The sequence below is a fragment of the Mastigoproctus giganteus genome, chromosome 3 (assembly GCF_048544385.1).
Source record: "Mastigoproctus giganteus isolate SK-2022 chromosome 3, ASM4854438v1, whole genome shotgun sequence".
In the NCBI taxonomy this organism is placed as follows: Eukaryota; Metazoa; Arthropoda; class Arachnida; order Uropygi; family Thelyphonidae; genus Mastigoproctus; species Mastigoproctus giganteus.
In genome coordinates, this window is record NC_143577.1 from 136,673,248 (window position 1) to 136,700,864 (window position 27,617).

Sequence of the window (27,617 nt, forward strand, 5' to 3'; positions counted from 1 at the left end):
CCAGGGACTCCCCGAAATTAGACAGTACTGGAAGAGTTATATGGAAGACTTCAGCTAAGTAAAAAACTTCACCATACAATTCTTTCTGCAGATTCCTTCTATGGGCGCGGACGGAATCTGCAGAAAGAAATCTCCACCGCAACACAAAGAAGGGACGTAAGTCCTCAGAACTGTTGTTTTCTGTGTTGTATTGAATAGGACTAAAATAATAATAACTGAGAGCAAATGATGAAATTTAAATATAAGTACAGTATTATATATGAGATTATTGTTAATAAGCAAGAGTTAATGTAGTGGCAATATTAAAAAAAGAAAAGGAGTTAAGTGAGTATGAGGAGCATGAATAGAGTTGTTTTGTAGAAAGCAGTACGTTTGTAAAAGTATGTGATTATAGGGTACTGTAAATAGGGAGACGTGTTATAGAATTAAAGACACGTGAAGATATGTTAATTATGTGATTAACTGAGAGTTCAAGGAAATTTTTGAATTGTTTAGGATTGAGTTAAATTACTGATTACAATGGTAACAAGGATGTTGATTAAGAGAAAATATAGGAAAATAATAACATGGATTATGTTATAGCAAATTATATTAAGGAAATTAATAGTTTAAATGTAAATGAATACCAATTATGTATACTATATATACTTGTAAATAATTGTGTATAATAAATGTCTTTTCTTTGTAATGTTTGTGTCATTGCTCATGGAACACTGAGAGCTCGCATAATAGATATATATATATATATATATATATATTATGCATGTCAGGAGATAGCTTGTGAAACCTAGTTCCTGAGGGAGCGGTTATACTAATGTAAAAACAATTGCCACTGACGGCAGTACTAAGGTTACAGGGGAAGTAAAATATGAAAGAAAAAAACACACCTCTACACTACACTTCAGCAGTAATGTTGCAAGACAGGAGTGCTCTTTCACCGAGCAAAAATTCTAGGAAAAGTCTATCTTCTCGGATACGAAATCGATCTTTAAGTGGGTGAAGCAAGGCGTAAATGAGACTGCATTAAAGGTTGAACTGGTCTGTTCGGCATCAGAAGATACTTCGGTGACTTGGAAACCGGACCAAACGATTTTTCGGAATTATAAGCTAAAGAGGCACCTGACTGAGTACAGTATGTAGTATATATGACATGTACTAGTATGTACAGCCGGACACCTGAATAAGAGACAAAACAAAAAAATGTCTGTACGGCAGGGTCGAAAAGTTCTTCATAGTGAAGGGAAGAATATGGTGAATGTGCTTAAGTTTTCTGAAGATGTTCTAGATTAATTGTACCTAAAAGTCAACCTACAAGAAGAGCTGCTCTAACTACAGGTTTATCAGAAATAACAATTAAACGGGTTAGAAAAGAATAGTCATTGCTGTTACACCAGGAAGATAAATTAAAATCTCCACGTAAGAATTAAAAAATCGGTGAGAAGTAAAACGGTTGATCAGGTAGACGATTTTGATAGATGCATTATTCGTCGCACTATTCAAGAGTTTTATAGTGTCGATAAAAAGGTACACACTTTAAATAAATTGTTGCCAGTTATAAAGCAGAAATTTGATTTTCCTTTCGGGAAAACAGCTCTACATGTAATTTTGAAACAAATGGGGTTTAAATGGGAGAAAACAGAAGTCAAACGGAAAGTCTTAATGTAAAGAGACGATATTGTTCTATGGAATACAATATGTACGAGAAATTACGCATTACCGCAATTCTGGGAAGAACCTAGTTTTAGTTTTTCGTTTTTTTTTTTTATTTTTTTATATGACTACTGTGTGGACAGCAATTTAACTTTTCGAAGGTAATGGAGGGTCGATGGATTATTGGAGTCATGGACTGTGACGCTGGTAAAAGAATTATTATAATAATTGCAGGAAATATAAACGGCATTATTCTAAACTCAGCGCTTAGTTTATATATCATATCATCGTCATGAGCTTGGTCCGGCATAGGTCTTTTAAGACCTGTTCCGTTGTAGCTCTTGGAGGTGGTCTTAGTCTCGCCATCGTTGTCTTATATATATATATATATATATATATATATATAGCTGAAAACAACCGGGGGACTACTATGGCCAAATGAATTAACATAATTTTGAAACTTGGCTAAAGCAGCATCTAGTGCCAAATATTCAGGCAGGTTCTGTTATAATCGGAAGCAAGATAAAGAGTGGTTAACCGGTGGGACACAATGTATCATTGCAGCCTAAATGCATAAATGTGAATTATTAGAAATTATTAGCCATCCAAACATTCCAAAAACATAAACAGTGAATAGAATACTCCATGAACACGGACACATTGAATTAAGATTACCGCCATATCATTGCGGTTTAAATTGCAATTAATATGACTCAAATGAAATTGCAACCCTATTGAATTAATATGACTCAAATGAAAAATTTTATTAGAAATAAAAATATTCAAAGAGATTTGAATATGACACATCTGACGGTATACACTAAACAAGGAATAGCTAGCATAATTCAAGAATTAGTTTTCAGTTTTAAAATCGAGGACATTTTAAAAATTATATTTATTACAAAAAATTACAATAAATATTTATCATTACTGCCAATAATTTTTAGAAGAAGAAATTATAAAATGTTTTACAATCCATTTTCAAATTATAAGTAACCAACAAAATACTATTCACAGCATTTGTTTCAATTTTATTTCTAATGTTGCTCCATTGATTGATAATTAATGAAAATGCGCGCTCTACGTTCCCATTGTGGGCAAAAATAGAAAATGTATATTGAGCAATTTTTAAAAGCTCGGAACATTCCTAGGAACTATTGCATTAATTAAAATATTCAGCCCACTTTCTATGTGCTAATAAAATTTCCCAATTATCATCTTTCTTTTTCTCAGAAACAAATTCCTTAAAATTCATAAATTGTTCAAATAATCTAACATCGTCGATTTTTACTCCTTTATCATAAAAGAAATCCAAAGAACTCAGTATATCATTTCATTTTGGAACAACTTTTAATTCCATGAATTGTAAGGTTTTAAACTGTTCCCAATTTTTTGTCAGAGGTTTCTGATCTCATCGGGGTGCCATTCAGCTCCAGAGAGAGACGCTTGGTAGCAAAGTCATAATCTGATTTGTGTAATTTTGAGATAATACAGTCCACTTGTGTAATTTTTGTATAATAGAATCCATTTAATGCAACCAGCGCATTGTTTTTATTTACAGTATTCTCTTGTATTGACCAGGCGCAATATGGCCTAAGTAGCTCTTGCGCCAGAAAACACAACAACAACAACTTGTATTGACCGAAGGTATGAAATTAATGGAAATTCATTTTATGATGAGATTATTTTTTTTTTAAATTACAAAACACTAGGACACAAGTGTAAAATCCGCCCTAAAAATTAGGACATGCCCTCGGAAACAAGAACGTCTAGTACCCCTACTCAAGAAAGGGCGAAAAGTTGCTGTGACCATGTTTTCAAGACGGAACAGAAGTAATGGGAAGCTGATTTGCATTATTGAAGAATTTACCGAGTCTTTAGAGTGCAGTACAAATGAAAGTGATAGAGAAACTGACACATCAAAGGATCAAGAGGATGATTAATGACTGTGACGGTTTTAATTATGTTATTAATATTTATTAAATATTAATAAATATTAATATTGTTAATTTATTTTTTTCAACATTTATTTCTGAATATTATGATTGTATTTCAGTAATCCAGTATTACAATATAGCTATAAAAAGAAATAACTACTAACAAGTGTTATTCATTTGAACAGCTGCACGCACTCTTTACTTTCTTACCCCTATTTCAGAGAATAGAAGTGCCCTCAAGTACCTTCCACTGGCGAACAGACTATAGCTCCAAGCTCTTTATCTCTTTGTTCAAATGCCAAGTTCGGTGGACGATTCCAAGTGAGTGATTTTCCTGGAATAGCATAATGGATTAGAGGCGGATTGTTTAGAAGGATTTGGTGAGTCATTGTTGGTAGCTGAAGCTAAAAACGTAGTTTACTCTTGCATGAAATAAAAATAATACAGTATTAAGTAAAAGTCATAGACAATGCTGAGATATTTAGTTCGCCATACTTTCAGTTTATTGACTACCTTTCTAGGAGCCAATTTCAGATCCCGTCATTAGACCAAACATGGAAACAGATACAAAATAGTATATCCAACCATATGTATAAAATTGGCACAGAGAGTATCTTTTGTTACATTTTGTGATAAATATGTGTAATATATAGCAACTTGTCTTAAAAAATGTAGTCGGTTCACTGCATTTTTGTTCTTTTAGAAAAGAAAATTAGTTTAGCAATCTTTATCAATCTGACTTAATTTTCGGCTGCTCTTAAAATTAACAGCTCTATATAAGGGTAATTACATTTTTATATTTATAATCGGTAAGGCAATATCGTGTGAGATAATTCCGAAGAGATAGTACAGTGATTTAAAGGAATTTGCCATATTATTACTACGACATCACATGGGATCGAGTAAACTGTGTTTAAATGTCTCTTTATGTGCTGAACTAGTGAACTACACTTTTATTTCAAGTAATAAAATGTTACATGATACTGTTATGTTCATCATCAACAGCCATTTTCAATCCACTGCAGGATGAAGGCCTCTCCAGCAACTTTCCAGTTCCTTCTGTTTTGTGCAATGGCCATTCATTTACTACAAACGAACTATTGAATTTCATCTGTCCATCTCCGTCGTAGTCTTCCAGGTTTTCTTCTAGATCCTCTTGAGTGCCATTCTATTATTTTTTTTATTCCATCTTTAATCATGTCTTCCAGCTATGTGTCCTGCCCAAGACCATTTTAGTTCTTTAGTTTTGATGAGAATGTCCTTTACTTGAGTTTGCTACCTAATCCATGTGTTTCTCTTCTTATCTAACAGTCTGATTCCCAGTATAATTCAATCCATTATTCGCTGTGTAGCTCTCAGCTTCTCTTCCATTCTTTTGGTGAGTGCCCAAGTTTCACTTCCATAAGTCATGGTGGAGAGTATACATTGGTTCATTATTTTACGTTCCAGACAAATTGGGATATTGCTCCTCGGTATGTGACTATATTTCCTGAATGCCAAAATTTATTCTTCTCTTGACTTCCAGCCATTTATCATTTTTACAGCTAATTACTTGTCTCAGATGATAAGTATATGAATCCATCTTTTCAATTACGGCCCCTTCAATGATTATATCCCTTTCAGTGGCATACTTGTCCATCATTACATTCATATTTAGTTCGAAATCCTTACTAACTCTGCATAACTGAATGAGATTTCCCTCTAATTCTTTGGGATCATCGCTTATGATCACAATGTAATCTGCAAATCGTAAATGGTTTAGGTACTCTCCATTCACATTGACTCCTTTCTGTGACCAGTCTAATCTTCTGAAAGCTGCCTCAAAGGCAGCAGTAAACAACTTAGGAGATATCGTCTCCTTGTCATAGAGTCTTAACTCAAAGAGCCTTATAGCAAGACCTTGCCCGGTAATAAGGAAGGCTGCATTCATACCAAACTGCTTCCAGACTTTCTTCCTTATATATCAATAATATTAACTCTTGGCAAGAACAGATAGGTAACCTTACCTTTATCTGAGGTGTCCCACCTCCTTTGCCATTCTAACATTAACTCCGACAGTGGTCTTTTATTCTGAGATTGTACATCTTGTCTAGTATACAGCCTTCCATCATTTGGACCCGAACTCACATTTAACATGGTCCTTCTTATATTCCTCCTTGTGCAATACATCAAAAGCACAGAAAAATCAAGAAATCCGCCGGCAGCCTATCCTAAACAACTTGAAGAACGTCTGTCGAAACAGTTCAGCATACCCTAGTGATAGACAAAAGAGCGAACCTTTGGGCCTGCAAATTATACTTTTCAATTAACGAATTTGTCATTCTATGAAGCCAAGCTGCTGAGGCATTAGTTATTATTGGGACGAAGAGGCAATCATACAATAAATTAAAGGCTCCGCCCTTTATGCTCCAGTCCACCCTTATAACTCTCTTTAGCTTGGTGTATAACGTTCTTATCTTCATTTTCAAATACATAGTATATGGGACAAAACTGCTATCAACACGCTCGAACAGACACTCCATGTGCACGAACCAAAGGTCGCCTATTCTTACTCAACTGTCCTTTTAACAATAATTGCATAGTTTTAGTTTCAGAAATTTGTAAGCCATACAGTGTGGACCATTCCATTAAATCTACCAAAGCTCTTCCAGCCTGTTCTTATATATGGCTTCGAGCATTACCGTACACCAAAAAGAGAAGGTCATCGGCATAGGCTATCATATCAACACCCAAATAATTTCGTTTCAGAAATTCATCTATTACCATGCACCAGGCCTGAGTGCCAGTCACAAAACCTTGAGGTCACAGACAACCACTCACTACATCTTTTATAATTTCTGTGTAAGCCGATCTGACGACAACTTTCCTATCTTCAAATTATTGTCGAAACACAGAAAACAATTTTTCAGAGCATCTTTTTCCTCTTAACTTAATTAAGATCCCTTCCCACCACAGCCTATCAAACGTACCATGAAAATCCACAAAAATACCAAGTACATATTGATTCACCATCTGACACACGGCATCTTCTGTTGATCTTCCCTTCCTATAACCAAATTGGTTACAAAAGGACAACAGCTTTTAGGAAGCGTAAATATTAAAAAAACAGCTTAGTGAGGCCTACAGACTTTCAATCTGCAAACATAACAGAAAAGTTAACAAGAATCGTGAGGTATTATTAAAATAATAGACTGCATTAAATTTTGTGGACAGTCTGAAATTCCTTTACGTGGACATGACGAAAAAAGACGATTCTAAAAATCCAGGAATATTCAGAGAATTAATAAATTTCGCCTGAATATTAGATTCCAATTTAAAGAACCATTTAGAAAGTAATGCAGCATTTAAAGGCATTTCAAAAACTATTCAGAAAGATATTCTTGACTGTTTGCTGCAAATATGCCTGGATGAAATGAAAACAGAAATTACAGAAGTGTCATTCGTAGCTATCATCGCTGATGACACAAAAGATGTTTCAGAACATATACAAATGCTAATTGTTCTGAAATATGAACTGAATGGAGACATTTTCGAGCGTTTTTGGGTTTTTTTCATTCTGGAAAACCAAACGGCAGACGGAATATCGAAGTGCATTCTAGATCAGTTAGACATAATCCTCGAAGGAAATACCCAAAAACTGGTTGCTCAGATATTTGATCGCGCAAATGTGATGAAAGGCAAGAAAGGGGGAGTTCAGGCTAAAATAAAAGAAGTATAAAAAATGCACATTTTATTCACTGCTATGCACACCAACTGAATCTGATGATGAGAAATGCAGCAAGTAGTACCCGAGATTCAAGAATATTCTTTTCGAACCTCATGTCGATGCCAACATTTTTCTCGAGATCACCACATCGTCTCTCTGTTCTCAGAAAGCATATGGACTGCCGTGCTGCCCGACCTTCCTCTACAAGATGGAACTTAATATAAGCACCGTGAACAGCGTTTATGAAAATTTTGAATCCTTAAAAAAAGTGCATGGAGGAACTGCAAGCGACAGCAGACGCAGATAAGACGATTTCAGAAGCAATTGGAATTTTGCACATCTTGAGTAATGAAAAATTCTAGTTCTGGTTAGACCTTTTCCATCAGAAAATCCTCACGTGGAAGTTATTTATAATCAAATGCAATCTCCAGAAATTAAGGAAGTTAAAATTCATGAATATATATAGGAAACTTTAAGAATGCCATTCTAAAAATCAGGAATTCAATGTACTGTGAAAATCCTTCAAAAACAGTCACGATTGAAGCGAAGGAAGTATGAGACTATATGTTGACTTAGGTGAGAGATATTCTTTCACAAAGCAATTAATTGCTGCTAAATTGTTTAACAATGAGAAATTTGTTATTTTTCGTAGGAAAATGCACATGGAAGAGGTACGGGAGACTACTGAGGCATATCCCATGACTGAAAGAGAAAAACTTCTTACGGAATTACAAGTTTTCTATAGCAGACATGATCTACACAATTATTGCAAATTAACTGACTTACTGAAATTTATCTCAGAAAATAATCTAGCTGAAGTTCTTGGTGAACTTACAAAACTCATAAAAGTTATTTTGACCATTCCAGTGACTACTTCAGAGCCCGAACGCTGCCATTCGACATTAAAAAGAATAAAAACATTTTTAAGGAGCACTATGAATCAGGAAAGACTAAATGCTCAAGCAATGCTTTCAACAGAGAAAAGCTTGGTCAACAGTGCACCAAACTTGAATGAAAAAGTTATTAATCTATTTTCAACAAATAAAAACCTAAGAATAGATTTTGTTTTTTAATAAAAGTTCAAGTCTGTTAATGGTAAATGTCTAGTTAATGTTTTGTAGTATTTTTAACTTGTTAATTATTATTACTGTGTAAGTCTACATGTCTTGTAACCAAGGCAGTTTAATGTAACTTTAAGACGCAGCACCCCCAAACATCAGAGTCACGAGCCGCTACTGGCTATGACGTTGAATCGCTGACATTGAAGGTTTTAACGAATTTTCAATTATTGCTACAATGAAGCCCTGAAAGACTGCTTTAATTTTGGTGGCCAATAATATCATAAAGTTCTTCGTCACATACCGGCTCGTTGACTTAGGTTTGCATTCGGCCGTACAGAGGCTTCCTTAAAACTTATTAAAATCTACTTGCGAGAAGGTGAAAATGAATGTGATAAAATTATATGGAATTTTAATTAAAGATCAGACATATGAATTAAGTCGATATGTGAATTTTACATTTTTTTGTACATTCCGTACGTTTTGTTTTTACCAATATATTCTCAGACTAGTATCAAATAATATTGACTCGATTGCATTGTATGAGATAATGGCTGGCCTTAAAACGAAGATACAAAGGAGGCTACTAAAAGGACGAATTTTTTTGGTACAAATCTAACCAGGCTTTATAAAATTCAGACGAATAGGAGAAAGACAAATTTATAAAAGAATCTCGAACAGTCTACAGCAGAGCCAATTGGTTCTATTTTGAAAGATCTCCGTTTAAAACAATTAAGCGACCTGAAACTAATTGATAATATGCCAACATTGGATCAGTTAATGACTACTGCAACAGAAATATTTAGTTTAGAAGTGGATGGTGATAAGCTTTATGAAGAACTGGGAATTCTGGATGCTGTAAAAATGAATATCTTAGGAAAGGGAGATAATGCTGCGGTGGACAAGCTTTTATAAAGGAAAAAACAATAAGCCTCATACAAAAGCAATTATTAAGGAAGCTTTGCGCATTCTCGCAGAAAAATGTATGTCGAAAGAATATTCAGTGTAATGAAAAATTTGTGGACAGGTAAACAGAACCGTTTAGTGGTGGATACCGTGAAAGCTGAATTGTGCATGTCATAATTTAAGTTTTCCTTGTGAAGAATGTATAGTTTGTTTTTAAGAAATGCAGTTGTTGTTACACGCTAAATCTAATACAGTACTAAATATTTATTTCAAAATCACTATACTACTGCCGACCGGGCTAGCCGGGTGGGTAAAATACCTGCCTGGTAACCCAAAGGTCGCGAGTTCGAATCCTGCCCCGGGCTCTGGATCAGAGTACAAAATTCTACAAAAACCTTAGGAGGTGCAATATGGTCACAGAAGCCAATACGCCAAAAACTAACAAAAAAAACTATACATACTGCATATATGTATGTACAATAAATGTATTTATAATGTTTTATGTAAAAACAGTATTATTATACATATTAAAGAATTTTGTTTGGAAGTTTTTTTGTCCAGTATATTTCATTTTTTAAGGTGGCCCATTTTTTTGTTAGACACTGCAAGTGAAACAGACGTACTCTATCACCATGAATTATCTACTAGAAACGGCCACTAGAGGGCTGACTCTCTCAACAATCCTAAGGATGGACATGGAGTCAGCACCACACCAACTACCCTCCTATAACGACGGACTGCAGCGCTGGAAGGGACTAAATCTCTATCACGCTCTTGATACACTTCGTGCTGTACTCTTGCAAACTGATCACAATATCCTTTTCCCCTTTCGAATTGGACAGAACTGAGAACAACTGGCGACCTCTTAACATCAAGTGTGGAACAGAAAGGCTCAGAAGACTTGCTTCTTCGTCTTCGTCCGTATCAAGCATTCACTCAAACTTTATTTGAGCCTTCCTAGGTGTATCTATTGCGTTTTGGCGTCCAATCGCTCGTTTTTTTTAATAATAATCTTCTGTTTTGCATCCCATTTTTTAATTTTCTATCTTTTATACAGTAGTTTGTTGGTTCCATTTCACATTCATCTCGTCTCGCAGAACTCTTGACTTAGTCCCTTAACGATTCTCGTGTAATCTTTCGTAGTAGATAGTTTTGTGTTCTTTTGTGTTTCGGCTCTACTTTTACACCTGTGTGTTAAAATAGGTCTTACAACTGCTTCATATATTCTTGTTTTTGTTTCTTCTCATAGGTTCTTATTGTTCAAAATTCTAAAGTTCCAAAAACTGTACTGTTTAAGCATCCATCTACTGCGTCAACATTGTTTGCCTGCTCTTCGTTCGCTATTATATTTCTGCTGTTAATCCCAAATCTTAAAATGTCAGTACTTGCTCTATTATTTTTCGTTCTAATTTCAATTGAATTTCAATTACCCTTGGAAACTGTCAAATTTCGTTTTACTTACTTAAATTTTCATATTCTGTTTTGCTGCAATTTATTTAAATCTGTGCGGCAATACAGTAATACCCCGAAGTTACGCGATAGGTGGGTCCGACGAAAATCGCGTAAGTCGAATTCGCGTAAGTCGGGGTAAAACTTTGCATATAAATACATATAAATTTTGCTTAATTGGGACCAAGGACTAACAAAAACACTAGTTTAGAAGAAAAATATTAATAAAATTGCAGTTCTTTATACATATTAATACAAAATATGTATTAAAAAAACAAATGACTTACGTAAAAAAGTTATTTCGATGTCGATGGCTTCATAAAATCTAACAAATTCGTCTGACGACACAGCGCCTTCTTTTTTTCACGCAGAATTTCTTCGTAGCAAGCTAATAATTTTTTTATTCCTTGCTTTGTAGCTATAACGCGTTCTTCGTTGGAGTCTATGTTTTCTAAAATTTTTAAGCCCTTTTCAATTGAGCTAAGTTTGCAATTCAATAACTTTTCAATTCAAGTTTGCAATTGTCATATGCTTTTCGCCGTTGCCTCATTTACGCCTGTAGCACGTGCAATATCACATGGTCTTTCATTTCGCTCAAAGCGTTTCACAATTTCATATTTTTTTCTCTATCGACAGAGGCGGACTGGCCATAAGCCTTACCGGGGAAACCCCGGTGCGCCGGTGTGATTTTGGCCATAAACCATAGTATGAGGCCACTATAAATTTTCCCGGGTAAGAATTTTTGATCCAGTCCGCCTCTGTTTATCGATAATTGCTTTTCTTTTTCTCTCTGAATCTGCAGTGTCTTCACCAGGACGCTTCCTTTTCACACCTTTTAATTAAGTATTTTACTCATTTTTAGGGAATAAAGCACAATTACAAAACGAGGAGGCACGCTTGAAACGCATAAACAAAGCTGCGCGCATGTAGCAACTGAATAAACAACACCATAAAAGCAGAGATACACTATTAACACCTCACATTTCTAGGGGTTACTACCATAAAACAATAAAAATCCAGTTGCGTTTCTGCTAGTGAAATCTGTTATAAACTGGTAGTAAACTCGATCTAATTGCATTTGCGATTATACCCATAGCTGGAATTGTGTTGGTTTTTACGTTATTATGGTGAAATGTGTTTCCCCTTCACTGATATAAAAAACATAAAAGCAGCAAGTTGAATTTTGTTCATCTTTCGCTCTCATTCTCCGCCGTCGCACCGTATATCGATAACATATGAAAAACGACCTTGAAGATAGTGGGCGGCAGCGTTGCCAAACGAAAAAATCAAGAACCGCGTAACTCCGAGTTCGCGTAAGTCGGGGTAGCGTAAGTCGGGGTATTACTGTATTTCTAAATCATCTTCTGTTTCTGCAAGAATTATTTTGTCATCTTCATAATTTATCATTTTTGATTTCCTATTTTAATACCTTTCTTAACTTCTAAATTTATTCCTTTAACAATTTCATCCATGATAAGAGCGAAAAGAGTTTTACTCAGTGAATCACTCGTCATACTTTTTCTAAGACGAACAGACGTACTCTATCGCCTTCCACATTCTTTCATAATCACGTGTTCGCATGAATCGTCATACACAGTACTTGATCGGAAGTCGTGGCCTTAGGGAACACTAGTCAAACCGGATAATGACAAGTAACAAAAGGAACCTACTAGAATCCCACCATACCAACCAGATGCATAGCAATTAACAAATTCAAGTACAGCTCCTTCTCAATATTCCTTTATAATGCCCTTAGCAATTGCAGAGCCAAAAAAATGGGCGAAAGAGTGATAATACTCTATGGCAGCATTTCCCAAACTTTTCTAGTCACGGAACACTTCATCTCACAACATATTCACGGAACACTTTTCATCTCACAATATATTTACGGAACACTTACGAAACACAAATTTAGCGGGAGCCAAAGAACTGTTTGCTAACATTTAATTATATACGACGTACTGTGCATCAGGAGCACTTTATTTCCAACACATGTAAAGCCGCAATTGAAATATAACTGTCATCATACTTTGGTTTTGGTCTTTTATTAGTTGGTTCCTGTTTTTTCAATTCCGATTTTTGAGGAACAAAAGGCTGCGATTGTTCATCCTCACTTTGAAGTGTGACAATATTGTGTTCATTTTCATCGACCACAGTTGCAATACTAGAATTACTTGCTTCTCGTTTTAAAGTTACTTTTTTCAACCACAAATCCATGGTCATTTATTTTAATAATAATATTTCAAAATACTGTTAATTATCAAAAAAAATTTATACAAGGAAGTGAGTTTAGTTTTTTTTTTTTTTTTTTATGTGAACCCCAAACACGAGAGGTATTAGACCCTATAGTACCCTTAGTACCGTGCTTGGGTTGGAGACTGAGAAGACGAAAGAAGATATTTGTTGACATTGGACTTGAACTTCTGTAGTTTGTAATTTTCAGGAAATACGTATGAAGGAAGGTTGTTCCAGAAAACGGCAGTTGAATGAATAAATGAGGAAGATGAAAAGTTGGTTCTGTGGGTTTGAAGTTGGACAGTAAATGGATGTTGGCTGGTGGCGGCACGTGTTCGGACTGTTTTGAAAGAGAGAGCGGGAATTATAGAAGCTAATTCAGAAGAACAGTGCCCATGGAAGTATCTGTAGAAGAGGCATGCAGCAGAAACAGTACATCTATGAGAAAGCGAGTGCAGAGACTCCGTTAGAGATTAATCATTAATTAACCTAACTGCCCTCTTCTGAATGGAATCTAGAAGCCTGAGAGAGGTTTTGGGGGCACCACCCCAGATGTGGGAACAATATTCCATGGCAGGGCGGATTTGCGATTTATACAGAGTGAGAAGCTGTTTGGAAGAAAAGTAACGCCGAGAGCGAAAGAGAAAACCAAGTTTTTTAGATTCAGAAGAAGCAATATTTGTAATGTGCTTGTGCCAAGAGAGATTAGAAGTCAGTGTAATCCCCAAAAGAGATATATCCTTTTGCCTAGAAATTGGAGTGTCACTAAAGATAAGCATAGGAGCAGAAGAATCCTTTTTGCAAGATATAAGACAAGACTGAGTTTTAGAAGGGTGTCTTTGTTGTCTAAGTCGTCAACTAAGTTGTCTTTGCCCCACTGGAGAATTACCTGAAGATCGGCATTTAAGGAATTGGTAGCAGATTTTCGAGAAGTTGAAGCTGATTGAGCAAGACAAGGTTTCTCAAAATGGAAAGTTGAATGCAGTGTGCTATCATCGGCAAAACTATGGATAGGATTTCCAGTCAATGGAAGAAGGTCATTGATATACAAGAGGAAAAGAGTGGGGGAAAGAACTGAGCCTTGGGGGCCACCGGCATTAGTGGAGAAGTTAGAAGACAGAGAGCCATCAACCATCACCCTCAGTGAGCGATCAGAGAGAAAACTGGATAACCAATTACTAAAAACAGTTGGCAAACCATAAGATGGACGCTTGTTTAGAAGACGTTTATGCCAAACACGATCAAAAGCCTTTGAGATGTCAAGAGCAACTACTTGTGTTTCACCGAACCTTTCCATTGAATTAGTCCATAAATGGGTAACATAAGCCAGAATATCACCAGTGGATCGACACTGACGGAATCCATACTGGTGATCGTTGATCAGACGGAAGGTTTCTAGGTAGTTTAAGATTTATGGTATCGGTTCGCTTCCACAGTGAGTTCCACCTCTCCTTCAACCAGGCTAAATCGCATTCAAATGCCATTTAGCCTGGTGACAAATAGAATCCTTGAAGTACTGTAATCCTTTTGAAGTCCTAAATTTTATTGATGTTAATAGTACTTAAAAGATTAATATTTTCTACTATATTTTAAGAAAGTGAAATGTTATTTTATTTTGTTTTGTGATGGCATAATTAGATTTTTTTTTAATTTTATGATTTGTAAATTCTTCTGAATTAAAATAATAAGCATATTTATTTGCATTTGAGAGGGAATGAAAAATAATGGATGATCCATCCCTTAACTTCGAGTAAAAGAGCTAGGGTCATGAAAGGCTAGGGTCTTTTTTGCTGTATGCTGTCATCATTTGCTGACTCGTTGTAAAGCGCATGCGCAGTACAATAATAAATGAACTTTGAATTCAATATAGAGGTGGATCATATACACCGATGAACCAAAACATTATGACGAGCGAGTCGTTATGCAAATCGAAGCAACTGCAGGTGAACTTCGGCGTTTGCGCCGGTCGAGACACGGTATAAAAAACACCTGATACTGAGCTCCGTTAATCAGTGTTACTCTTGTTCTTCAGTTGGGAAAGGCAGCGGACTTAAGCGAGTTTGACCAAGGCCGAATGGTAATGGTCAGACGACTGGGTCATGTGTGTGTGTGTGTGTGTGTGTGTGTGTGTGTGTGTATACTGGTTCAGGGTGGTTCCCAAGCAAATGCCCATCTCCACCTAAATCATTTAAAACAGAAAATCTGTAAAGTGGACCTGATAAATAAAAAGATAGCTAAGAAATAAGAAGACAAAACATATTTTTGAAAAGAGAAGTAAAGTAAAAAAAAAAAAAAAAAAAATTTAAGTTAAGTTAAGTTCATAGTCTAAACTAAGTTAAGTGTATAAACAAGAAATTTTGAATAGGAAAGAATAAAAGTAAATATAAGAGAGATGTTTGTGAGTGTAGTATGTTGTTTATGTCAGGTCACTTTGCCATCAGAAAGCAGCTGAACTCTTCAATTGCAATCTGATGCCCGTCCCTGGCACGTGGAGCCGGACCTGGTTCTGTCTTTAAAAGCTGCAGCACCAAAGCGCAATTAAACACTCAACAGAGAGAGTGCTAGACTGTTGAGTGTCAGCTGTCCAGCCTTGGGTCGCCCAAACCCAAGGACTGAACAACAGCCGAACAAAAAAAAAAAAAAAAAAAAACACTTAAGTGGTCCATGCCCAGGAGCCCCAGACCCGACCAAAAGCTTCCAGGTCTGAAGCTCCCAAGCCCTGATGCAATCAATAAAGATTCTGGTTGAAGACGGCCAATTCAATGTCCGTGAGGTTTCGTATGATAGATCTTTTAGGGAACACAGCATTTGCATACTCTTGTAAGGCCTGAAAGTTGTTAACTCCTTGCACCAATCTACGTACATTATCTTCATTAAAATTAGCTATCTGTTTTCCCAAAAGACACCGTTCAGCATTATAATAAGGACAAGAGAACAAAATATGCTGCCAAGTCTCTGCCGCTCCACAAAAACACCATGGATCCGGCTCCAACCCTCGAGAATACAGTTTATCTCTGATCGACCCATGACCTGTTAGCAAAAAACTGGTATACATAGACGGACAGAACCACGACGACACCGGTTTAGTAATGGCAAAATCTGCTACAGGAATGATCTTCCTGGTTATCTCTCCCACCTCTGAAGAACGGCACAGCTGGTGGGATGCTCACGGTCAGCCGTGGTTAATACCTACCAAAAGTAGTCCGAGGAGGGAAACCATGAACCGCCGGAAAGGTGTTGGACGACCACGGATCATCGATGCTCGAAGTTAGCGAAGGCGCTCCCGTATGGTACGTGACAACAGAAGGGCGACTATGGCGCAACTAGATGGTAATTGTAATGCTGACGATGGGAGTAATGTGTTACAGCACATAGTTATGACACATTACAGTATTTATCCTACCGCCAGCTTAGAAATCTCTACACGGAGGAAATCAAAAAGAGTAAAACAGAAAGCTGGCAGAGAGTCGTCCAAACAACAGGAAATACCGATCCCTGGGGAGTGGTGTTCAAATCATAACTAGCAAGCTCCCCAGAGAAGAAGTGATGGTGGCAACGAAAACGCCACAAGGCCCATTGACCACAACGTGGAGAAACTCAGTTGTAAGCATTCTTGCAGCAATATTCGCGAAACCACCAACAGAACTGACAGTGGAGCAGAAGGAGATATGCTATGCAAATATACAAACACCTGCAAAGACCACCGTTTACTCTTGAGGAGCACCAAGAAGTGTCGGGCAGAACGAAAAACAAAAAATGCTCAGGTGTAGACCTAATTGAACCAGAGATGATTAAAAAGACTGCTGAATGCGTCCCCCAACTCTTACTATGATTATACAATAGCTGCCTGGAGCAAGGTCACTTTCCAACACAATGGAAAAAAGCAATCTTAAAATTGATACCAAAAAGCCCAACAAAACTGCCGGAGCCGCCTACATCCTACAGACCGATTTTCTTGCTATCGACGGTGAGCAAAATCCTGGAAAGACTACCACAAAAGAGAATCGAACAGCATTATACGGAAGCAAACCTTAGCAACTCAAAACAATATGGGTTCAAATCTGGAACCTCTACTATTGATGCGATCCGAGACCTCCTTAACAGAGCAGAACAATGTATTAGCAAGTACTTCCTGGTGATCGCGGTGGATTTCGCTGGGGCGTTCGACACCCTTTTGTGGCCGAGCGTCCTGGCGAGGCTTTGTGCTGCAGCCCTTCCTAAAAATCTATTTGACTATGTAATGTCCTACCTCACTGACAGAAAAGTGCAGATCCTTGCGACCTTTTCCAGCCTATCGCAAGCAGTTCGCAGGGGCTGTCCCAGGGTTCTGTCCTGGGGCCGCTCCTGTGGAACTTTGTCCTCAATGACTTTCTCTGCAAGCACCTGAGGGAGGTTGAGGCCCAGGCCTTCACCGATGATTTACTCCTAATCACAGCGACTGATTCAAGAACCAACCTTGAAAAACAAGCAAATGGAGCGCCGCAAATCCTACAGGATTGGGTTAAATTAAATAACCTAAAACTAGCACCGGAAAAGACCAACTTGGTCCTCTTGGAAGGAAAACTAAACTTAAACAGGCCACGACAAATCAAAGTAGAAGGAATAACAGTAAAATTATCAAACGAGATAAAATCCTTAGGCATTATCACTGACAGCAATCTCTCATTTAAACCGCACTTAAACTACCTCAGGAAGAAGATATGTATATACACAGCACTTATAGCAAGAATCACGCGTAAGGACTGGAGGCTAAATAAAAAGACCCTCTCCCTATATTACAAAACACTCTTCATTCCGGTAATTATGTATGGATCGCCAGTATGGATGACGAAAATCAGCACAGTAGCAAACAGGAAAATCCTTGAAATAATTCAGAGGAACATACTATTTACAATCACTAGAGCGAGTAGAACAGTTAGTAAGGCGGCGCTCCAGGTCATTGCAGGTGCACTACTCTATGATCTGGAAGTTGCTCGCTCGGGACTAATGTACTATCACAAAAAAGCGATCCCAATTACAACCTGTGGCATAACCTTTGACGTGACACGTGGCTGGAAGACGGAACAAAAAAGGATAGACGAATTCATAACAGAAACCTGGCAAAGAAGATTGAATGAAACCAGGAGCAATAACGCATAAATTTCTTCCACTAGTGACAAAAATGCACCCGAAAGCCCCACCGTGAATCTTCCCGGGCCTTAACACTACGTATCCACTAACGGGCCATGGCCCGTTTAAGCTAAAACTAAACATGCTAGGCATAAGAGAAGATATAAATTTTACTGGCGGAGAACTTGAATCATGGACTCATGTCATGCATGAATGTAAAAATTATCACAACATAAGAGCGAGCCTCATTACAAATATCCTGTACAATCCAATTCACCAAGAATCCCGACTCCTGAATACACAAGAAGAGTTTGTAGCATTTACAAACTTTGCAACTCAACTATTTACAAGAAGGAAAACAATTATTGCACTACAACCTGTCCAGCAGGAAGACAACAACACTCAATAGAAAAGACTAAACTTAGAAGGAATGGATGAACCAGAACAAGAAGAAACTCAAACAAACCAGAATCAAAGAACAAAGTTCAACAGTACAGAAAAAACGCACCATTAGTGCCAAAAGACTAATCAAATCGCTCACAGGAAAAGAAGAAGACAACTACCTTGAGGCAAACTACCCCGGACAAGACAAATTCTCGTCACGCTGACGAAAACGAAATTCCTGAAAGAGACCAACACTGAAACGTCCCGGAGCTAGATTAGCGCGCCATATGACTCTCAAGTCCTGCACCTGCAGAAACCTCTTTAAACCCCATTTCCTGGCAAGGGGAAGAAGAGAACTCTCTTTCCCGCCCTTGCCACCCTTCCTTCCCTCTGGTGGGGCATGGGCATGCTCCACTAACAAACGGGGGGGTCATCTTCTCTACAACCCCTTTGCTTTCAACTTTCCCCCAGTCTTCTGCTTCCCCACCCAAAACTGCATCTTACTTAGCAATCAGCCCAACATTAAAATTAAGACACACCAAAATTTATGCCCGACCTTTTAGGCCTTACAAGACTTTCAGCATAAACCCCAAACGACGTTTAAGAGAATCTTAACTAACTAAACTACGTTCGCGATTTCTCTCTTTTTTTTTTTTTTTTTTTTTTAAGGTCCTAGCCACTGAAATTTAAGGAAAGCAAGTGACAGGACCTGCCAGAGTAAAACAGCCTCACTGGGTACCTCCGGCCAGCCTCCCCGTGGCAGGGTGTGGAAATGTCAGGTCCCACTAGGGGCCTGGCCGCTAATAGATCGGATGAACAAAGGGCACAACACACCACATAGCACATGAACCATACACTTTTTTCAAAATCTCAGGCTTGCCCGAAACACAGAACATACGCGGAGATGGGGGAACCCCAAGGGCCGCTAGACCCTCAACACAGCTTACACCTTACACATCATTTTTGACCAGGTACACCCTTTCTTGGCAACGGTCTTCCCCTCTGGTGGTACCATATTTCAGCAGGATAATGCCACACCGCCCGGATTATTCGAGACTGGTTTGCTGAACATAAGGAAGACTTCCAGGTATTGCCCTGGCTTCCAAATTCACCAGACGTCAATCCCATCGAGCATCTGTGGTTTGTGTTGGAACAGCAACTCCGATCTGCGGCATCTCAATCACGGACCTTACAGGAGTTAAAGGATCTGCTGGTTACATGTTGGTACCAGATACACCAAGACACATTTAGAAATCTTGTAGCGTCTATGCCTCGCCGGGTACGAGCTGTTTTGGTTGCACGTGGGGACCAACATCATATTAGGTAGATGGTCATAATGTTTTGCTAATCGGTGTATTCATGATGGGATATTACCTAACACAGTGTTAATTAAAACTAGTCATTGCAGCTTGATTTTTGTAGGCAACTTCGATGTAGTACAGTACCATCAAAATTTACGTATGTTTGTTTGTTGTCGCGCATCGGTGACTGAAGCCATATTGCGCCGTATATAGTGACTATAAATTTCATGTACTGTATTATGTAATCGATTTTCTGTTTTCTGGACGAAATCTCAAGTTTCCGGGTGTTTCTTTCAGCAAAAAACCATTCTATCCTCGCCTGAGACCGACTAACTGAGCCAGGTAATGAAAAAGTCCCACAAAAATTCCTCACGCCATCAATGGGATTCAAACTCAGGTCTTTTCCACCCAGTGTGGGGAGGGCGGCGATTTGATCTACTATGCTTCCCACGAGGGCTCAACATCTATGATATGGAAACATGCGAAAATGTTCAGGTACACTGGGAATGTAGATAATGTACTACTGTCCTTATTATGAGGATTGCAGTACAAGACTGATCAAAAAAACACACGGAAACCTACACCATCAGGAACATCTATTTTTGCAAGATGAGCTCTACTATCATGCCCTTACCGAGTTGCTCAATCAACCTTCCTATTTATACATACTAATCAGACAATAATCTCCTAGGCAACAGTTCGATAGCAGTACAAAGGCAATCCACCTAAACGTACTGCAAACCCCTATAGGGTAGGAAAAACAGTGCCTCTGCCAGGGTACGACGCTACAAACACCTTCCTAGGTAGGTTTAGCTTCCAAACCCTGCTGACACCTTGGGATGTCTTTGCACCTGTATATTGGCAGGTGCTACAAACGCTTTCGGGTGTTAAATGCCATATGGCACTTATTTGCAGGGTAACTCCTACCTTGCAACCTTTTTTCTTTCCTTGGCCCTGGGCAGGTGGCACCCCTAGGCCATGGATTCCAATTTTTATTCCCTTCCTACTTCCACCATCTGGAGGATGGAAGTACAGAAATTCTGTACTTCTTCACAAAGTACTATGGCGCAGATGTGGGAAACCACCGGTGGAGCCTTCCATGAAACACTATATATATGCTGTGTGCTCTGTTCATACACGTAGGTGTGAACAGGGCACACAGCATTTATAGATGTGCGAAACTGTTTTAAATTAAATAAAACAACTAAACTGTGGAAAACAAAGTCTGTAAACGAATCTGGATGGTTGAATAATAACACTCAGCTGTTAGACTATTTTTTCTTCTGTATTTAGGTTGTTTTCATCTGACTGGGTACGTCGATTCTCAGAATACTACTCTATGGTGAATAGGAAAATTTTCATTAATGCAAATGAAATTCCTCTATTCAAATGAAGATTGCATTGTGAGGTGCAATTACCCATTGCAAGGTTGTTGTCATTTTCAGAGAAACGGTAACTTCTCAGCGATATACAGACCTAGTCCATTCCTAGGGCAGACGCACTGAGGAGGGAGTTGTTAAAGCGTGATTTCAGCAAGATATCACAATGAGTGACACTTAATTGTGCGTCTAGATTGCCTATCCGTCTTCTTTGGAGATCACATCAAAACGAATATAGCACTACGATTGGCAGATTCATCACCTTCATTTTGTAGGACTATGTCAAAGGAGAATACCTACAACAATAATCCACGCAATGCAAGCAACATATCAAATAGCATTCCCAAAATTGTTCCCGAAGTGCTGTAGACCGTATTTTTAAAATTTTCAGTGTGTGCTCAGATCTTATGTCTCATCACAATGGTGATCATTTTCAACGTTAAAAAGTATATGGGAGAAGAGTAATAAATATCATACAGTTATAAAAGTAGACAGTTTTATTAAGTGGGCTATAAAGTTATAATATTAGTAATTAATTAATTAAAAGACAACTATTTCTTTTCACTTTTGTTAATCAGAGAAAATGAAAAAAAAATAATTTAATTAAAAACCGAACTCCCCTAACATGTGACACACTCCGTCATATTTTAACTTTGTATTCAATAAGGAAGTTCTAAATGCTGGATAACCTTGACAAGAAATATTTATAATGAGTAGCACGAATTAGCACATAAAAATGCAAATATTTAATTGAAGTTAGTAATGAAATTATTTACCTTCCATTTCCCATAGATGGCACTGCGGCTAAGCATTGTATCCAGATAAAAAATTGTGTTCAGAGCTGCTTCCCAAGGTAGGTAATCTGTTTCTTTATGGAGGTAGAGCGTTGCATTTAAGGCTATATCGTAAGAAATAATGGCCGCCCTGTAAATATATTTCGGGTGTCAGATTATAGATTTTACAAATTACACATTACATTTTCGGATAACTCAAATCAAGCAGAATAAAATTAAATAACGCTGTATAATATCATTATTTAATAGATATTTAAATTTAATAATTTATTTATTTTTCAATTATTAATTTTTAATTTAATAATTAAATAGTGCTATATAACAGCACTATTAAACAAATTAAATAGTGCTGTCATATAGCAAATAAATTAAATTAAATTAAATATAATTTAATTAATTATATTCTGTAATTAAAAATACCACATTATTTAATTGGTAATACTATAATATAGTATTTGGTTCAAGTTCTTTTCGCTACCCATTTTGAAATTATGTACCGGATCATCAAGGAATTATATAACAGCTTTGATTTTCTTATGTAATTAGACACAAAAGACACGGAAGTTTATTATTCAAGCAGACATACTGTATAGTCAATATGTGTTACGTGTGCACTCATGACCATTTGCAGACCTCGACTGAAGTTTACCATAAATACAGCCAATGTTTAATTAATCGTGGGTGTCTTTTTCCAACGTAGCATCTTGTTTCTCGCAGAAACTGTTCAGACTTCTTTACTAACCCCAAAATTGTTGATCTTCTGGTCCTTTTCAGCAACAAAATTTCACTTTAAGCTCAAGCTATACTACAACAAAACTTCAGTTTTATAAAACTTTAGAACGAAACATTCTGCTCAGTTGTAAACTCCATTCTGCTAAGGTGCATGATCTCGATAACCAGTAACAGAACTTCCATCTATTATGTTATCTCTTTAATGACATCACACCCACCAATCCAAATCCAACATATCAAAAGACTTCCATCTTTTTTGATGATCTCATGCATTATACACATTATCTGAATGATTTATAGCATGCCACAAATCATCGGGGTGATACCTCAAATATATGAGTTGCAACGAAACTCACATTTCAAGAAGCAACTCAATGCAGGAATTTAAGAACGCTAAGCGATACATTGATGAAACAGTTGATTATCATGGAGAAGACAATTTTTACAGTCTTCAAGAACAGAGAGAAGAATCATAAACTTCACAAGAGGTTTTTGATTATTTCAAGAGGTTTAATATCTGTAATCTGTACACATATTAAACACAGAATGATTTGATTTAAACTGTCGAGCACTATGATAGGCCGGACAGTATGGTTCTGATTTAGTTTTCTGAAATCACGATAAATTATAGGGCATCAGAAATAAATACACGGTAAAATCAGTAAAATTTCGCATTTAGCTGATTAATATTTTAATAAAAACTAAGCACATGAAAATCCGCCATTTTGGATGCAACGCCTGAGATACTCCTTGGTACCGCTGGAAGTAATCCCAAGGGTACACGTACCTCCGGTTGAGAACCACAGCTCTAATAGCGCTGTAGTACGTACTAAAAACCATAAATTCAAGTTACACGAAAAGAGGGTTACATTGGATTATAAGAAGCTTCCTTTTAATCAGGGTGTTAATTATTGAAATAAGTTACCATTGTGGGTCGTTGAGGCAGAACAGGTTGAGGAAATTCAAAGGTGGGCTGAAATTAGTTACCGAAGTGAGGAGAGAAATACAATGGCTGTTCATTTCATTTTTATATTTATTTTTACTTTTATTATTGCTTCATTACTTTTAATAATTATTTTAGTTTATTACTTTATTTCAAATAATTAATTTAGTTTTATTATTTTATTTTAGCTTATTATTTTATTTATTTATATATTTTTTTTATTTTTTGCCTACGGCAGCAGAAGCTTGTAGCTTCCCTGCGCTGCATGGCTAATACTGATGCTACAGCAATACAGACATTAATAGAAGATTCGTTGGATGTGTTTTGAACGTGGAAATTCTGCGAACGAAGATAAAATTTTCAAAGAGTAGACTTCGAGGATCATTGTTATCTCTATATCACATTTGTGATTTTGACTAGATCAGTTACGATGATAACTCTAGCAGCACCTATTTATAATAAGAGTTCTGTAATGGTATTGGCTTGATACACACTCTCTGACTCTGAAATTGCAGTATCCAAACCAAGAAGGAATGACTGGAAGCGTATGCAAATCAGTAGGCAGATGAATTTCGCTGAGATATACAAATGATTAAAATGCGGAACCAATCAGGCAGAAGCTTCGGCTGATATAAAAACGAACATAGATCGTGGAGTTCAAAGCAACGTGTTGGTGACGCAATTAAGAGACTTTTGTCTCGAAGGGATTGACTTCACAGTGCAAGGTGATTGTAGAGAATGCCGAGACGTCGTGTTCGACACCTATATCAGCGACTTCGACAGAGGGCGGATTATTGGTCTTCTAGAGGTTGGATGGTAGCTTCGTCGTGTAGCAGAACGTGTGGGCCAATATCAGTGCACAGATGTAATGCAAATGCCTCTTCCCAATTCTCCTTCCCTAACTTCTTGCAAAACCAATTCAGGATGCTTTTCTCAGGGATACAGTATGGTGAATAGAAAGAAAATCATCACCACGAAGAACACTCTCTAGGACTCTTCAGTTATCAACCTTCCGTCTGCAAGATCATCAGGCGCACAAAAATTTCCAACACAAAAGATAGTCTACAATATGAGCTCGACAGACTCCTGCAGAAATCTCAAAAAATCATGGATTACAACTGCATCTTGACAACAAAGTTCAGGCCTCTGATATTTCTGATCATTCGGGTCTTCTGTATGAAATTAATAGAGACAATAATCATTCCCCCTATATTTCCAATATTGTTATCAGGTGGTTGGTATTCTATTCCTAATCTCAATATTGCTGTTCTTAACGTCAGTATTTAATATTGCTATTCTTAACGTCAGTATTCAATATAGGTATTCTTAATGCTACAATTCTTAATGTCAGTATTGAAATAATAAACTGCACTGGACTCCATCACTGGCATACTTTCCGCCTTCTGCCATCTGGCGATCATGCCTTACTCAACCAGATAAGCCTTCTTCCGATGTAAAATCAAATCGCCCAATCGTTTTGCTCTGGCTAACTTAAGAACGTTTTCCTAAAACATTGTATTGCTATCGAATCGCCAATCTCTCTCTCTCTCTGACTTAAGAAATAATTCGGCTCTACCGTAATTCAGTCTTGTGAGGTTGCTCTCGTTGATCTAATTATAAACAAGCCATCTTCATTGACTTTGTGGGCGCGTTCGACTCTTTTTCGGTGGGATCGAGCCCTAAAAGGTCTTAGAATTACTGAATGCTTTTCTTGGCTATAACATCCTATAGAATACTGCACGAGTTATGTTGTTGTCATTGGGATTTGATGGCGCATAAGCTACTTTGGCTATAATGCGCCTCCACGAGTTATATTCGACAGCACCCGCAAATGTGGGACTCAATGTTCATGCAAGATATGATACTAGACAATGCTGACTCAACTGAGTCTAAACTGTGGGAATCAGTTCAGTAAACACGATCCAGGATCCTTGTAGCATGCTTTCGACATCTCGTAGTGTCCATACCATGATGAATCCAGGTTGTCTGTGAGCTGAAGCGGGATCTACTCGATTTAGAGAGCTGTACCTAATGAAGTGTCCACTAAAAGTTGCACTGTTTTACCATGCCGTGGCCCTTTTTTTTGTGTAATGTAATATTACCTTATATACATGGGTTTTTCAATTTTGTTGTTCAAGAGTTGTTTTTGATCGAGGGTTGCTGAAAAAAACATCTTGACCAACATTATTATTTTCGAAATTTTTTGTCAGCTTCTGATAGGTGACGCAGTCTCAAATTATTTAGTTCCAGTTCCAAAATCGTGCACGGACATCAGAACAAATAGCCTCACTAAACTTGTCTTTCTCCTCAATTTCCCTAACTCATGGTAGTATTCCGGGGCTTCTTCAATGTTCAGGAGCGGAGCAAGTAGTGGAGTGCCACTATTCGGTTTATAATCTGTATATTCAGTAGTAAACTCTAAAAGCTGTTTCACACTCAGCACTAAAATCAGCTAGGCTAATTTCTTTACAATGAGATATGTCGTCATACCACATTTAAAAAAGTTGGACTCTGGAATCGAAAGTAATAACAAAATTATAACGAGATCCCGATAAAATAATTGTATGATTACCCAGTGAACAAAGAACACTCTAAAATCGAAAGAACAATGATTCCGTGCAGGATTATTGTTCTCCAGATCAATCTCGATCCAAATTACTTAGATTACTCGCCTACAGCAGACCTCAAATTACACGAAAAATATGAATTTGGGTAATTTAGGAAGGTACTAAGAGCTTCAGCCCAGCATGTACAAGTAACGATTGTAGCAACAGTCTTAAAAGCGATGGAGGACCGTTGTTCTCAAAGCAATGACTCAAGTGTTAACTTTTTATGCGAGTACATACTGCATGTATAAGCTGTGTGGAATACATAGGTATACTGTATATTTCAATGTATTTTCAGATAATGTGACCATTTACCGGTACGTACGATTTTTCTAGAAATCTTGAACTATGTCTTATCACATGCGTTTCCAAGTAATTGGGCGCAAGTTTTTATAACAGAATGCCAGTAAGACATTAACTTCGAAAACCGAATAAAAACTTATAACGGTTAACGGTTGTTCAGATAAAAACTTATAACGGTTGTTCAGATCGGACAAGGCAACAGCCTTGTCCGATCTGAACAATGGAAAATCACAAATTGAATGTTGGTTCAATTTGGGATTTTCCTACATAGATTCCACTATAGCAACTATACAGATTATCTGGCATTGTGATCTATAATTTGGTGATACTGAATCATGTGATAATATAAATTGGTGTAAAGAATATTACTATATCAAAAAAAAAAAAAAAAGTACAAGTAGCAAAGATTTATTCATTTTTCATTTCTTTTTCAGAAGAATTTAAGAACACCGACTTCTTGTCAATGTGAAAAAAAATCTCAGAAAATATCAAGAAAAACGATTATCACTTATTTTAATAAAATATAGTTAATTACGTGCATATATAATATATATTTTTAAAATAATTGATAATCATTGCAAACTAAACTATATTCAGAAAGATGCTTGAATTATATATTTTTGCGCATGTGCATACAGGGCAAAGCAAAACAAAACGTGTCTAACATAGCATTCACTAAAGTACTAAGTGGCAAGTGTTCTTACAAATGGGTTTGGCCGCGATGATGTACGCATAAGTGCATCGTAATACGATTGAACTTATGTCTCCATGTTGTTTGCAGTTTGATGTCAAATAATCAAGGAGGGAGGGAACACTGTAGTGAGGATAGAAAAACAATAGGCGGCTCAAAGTCGTTCACTAAGCCTGCTCACTCCATACGCTCACTGTGGAGTGAATGTGAAGGAAGATGACAGTAAACTCGAGCCAATTTTTTTTTTTCCCTTACTACAATACATGCATTGAGTTCATAGTGATTTGGGCACACTTGACAGCAAATATTATCAATATCATTGGCAATTAAAAGTGCCACTAACTACAGTTAATGATAATGTTTATTGTCAAAATACAAAGTTGTAAATTCCTCTGACTTATGCAGACAGGAAGAAGAATTTTGTGTATTGGGTC

At 37.2% G+C, this 27,617-nt stretch overlaps 1 protein-coding gene across 1 annotated transcript in view; it reads right to left on the reverse strand.

Moving 5' to 3' along the window:
* The window catches only part of LOC150088284 (aminopeptidase N-like), a 488,751-nt gene that overhangs the window by 96,663 nt on the left and 364,471 nt on the right, over positions 1-27,617 (reverse strand). Inside the window, exon 14 of the mRNA XM_090369447.1 lies at positions 21,891-22,038. Within this exon, the coding sequence (XP_090225573.1) occupies positions 21,891-22,038 (148 nt within the window). The remainder of the gene's footprint in view (positions 1-21,890; positions 22,039-27,617) is intronic.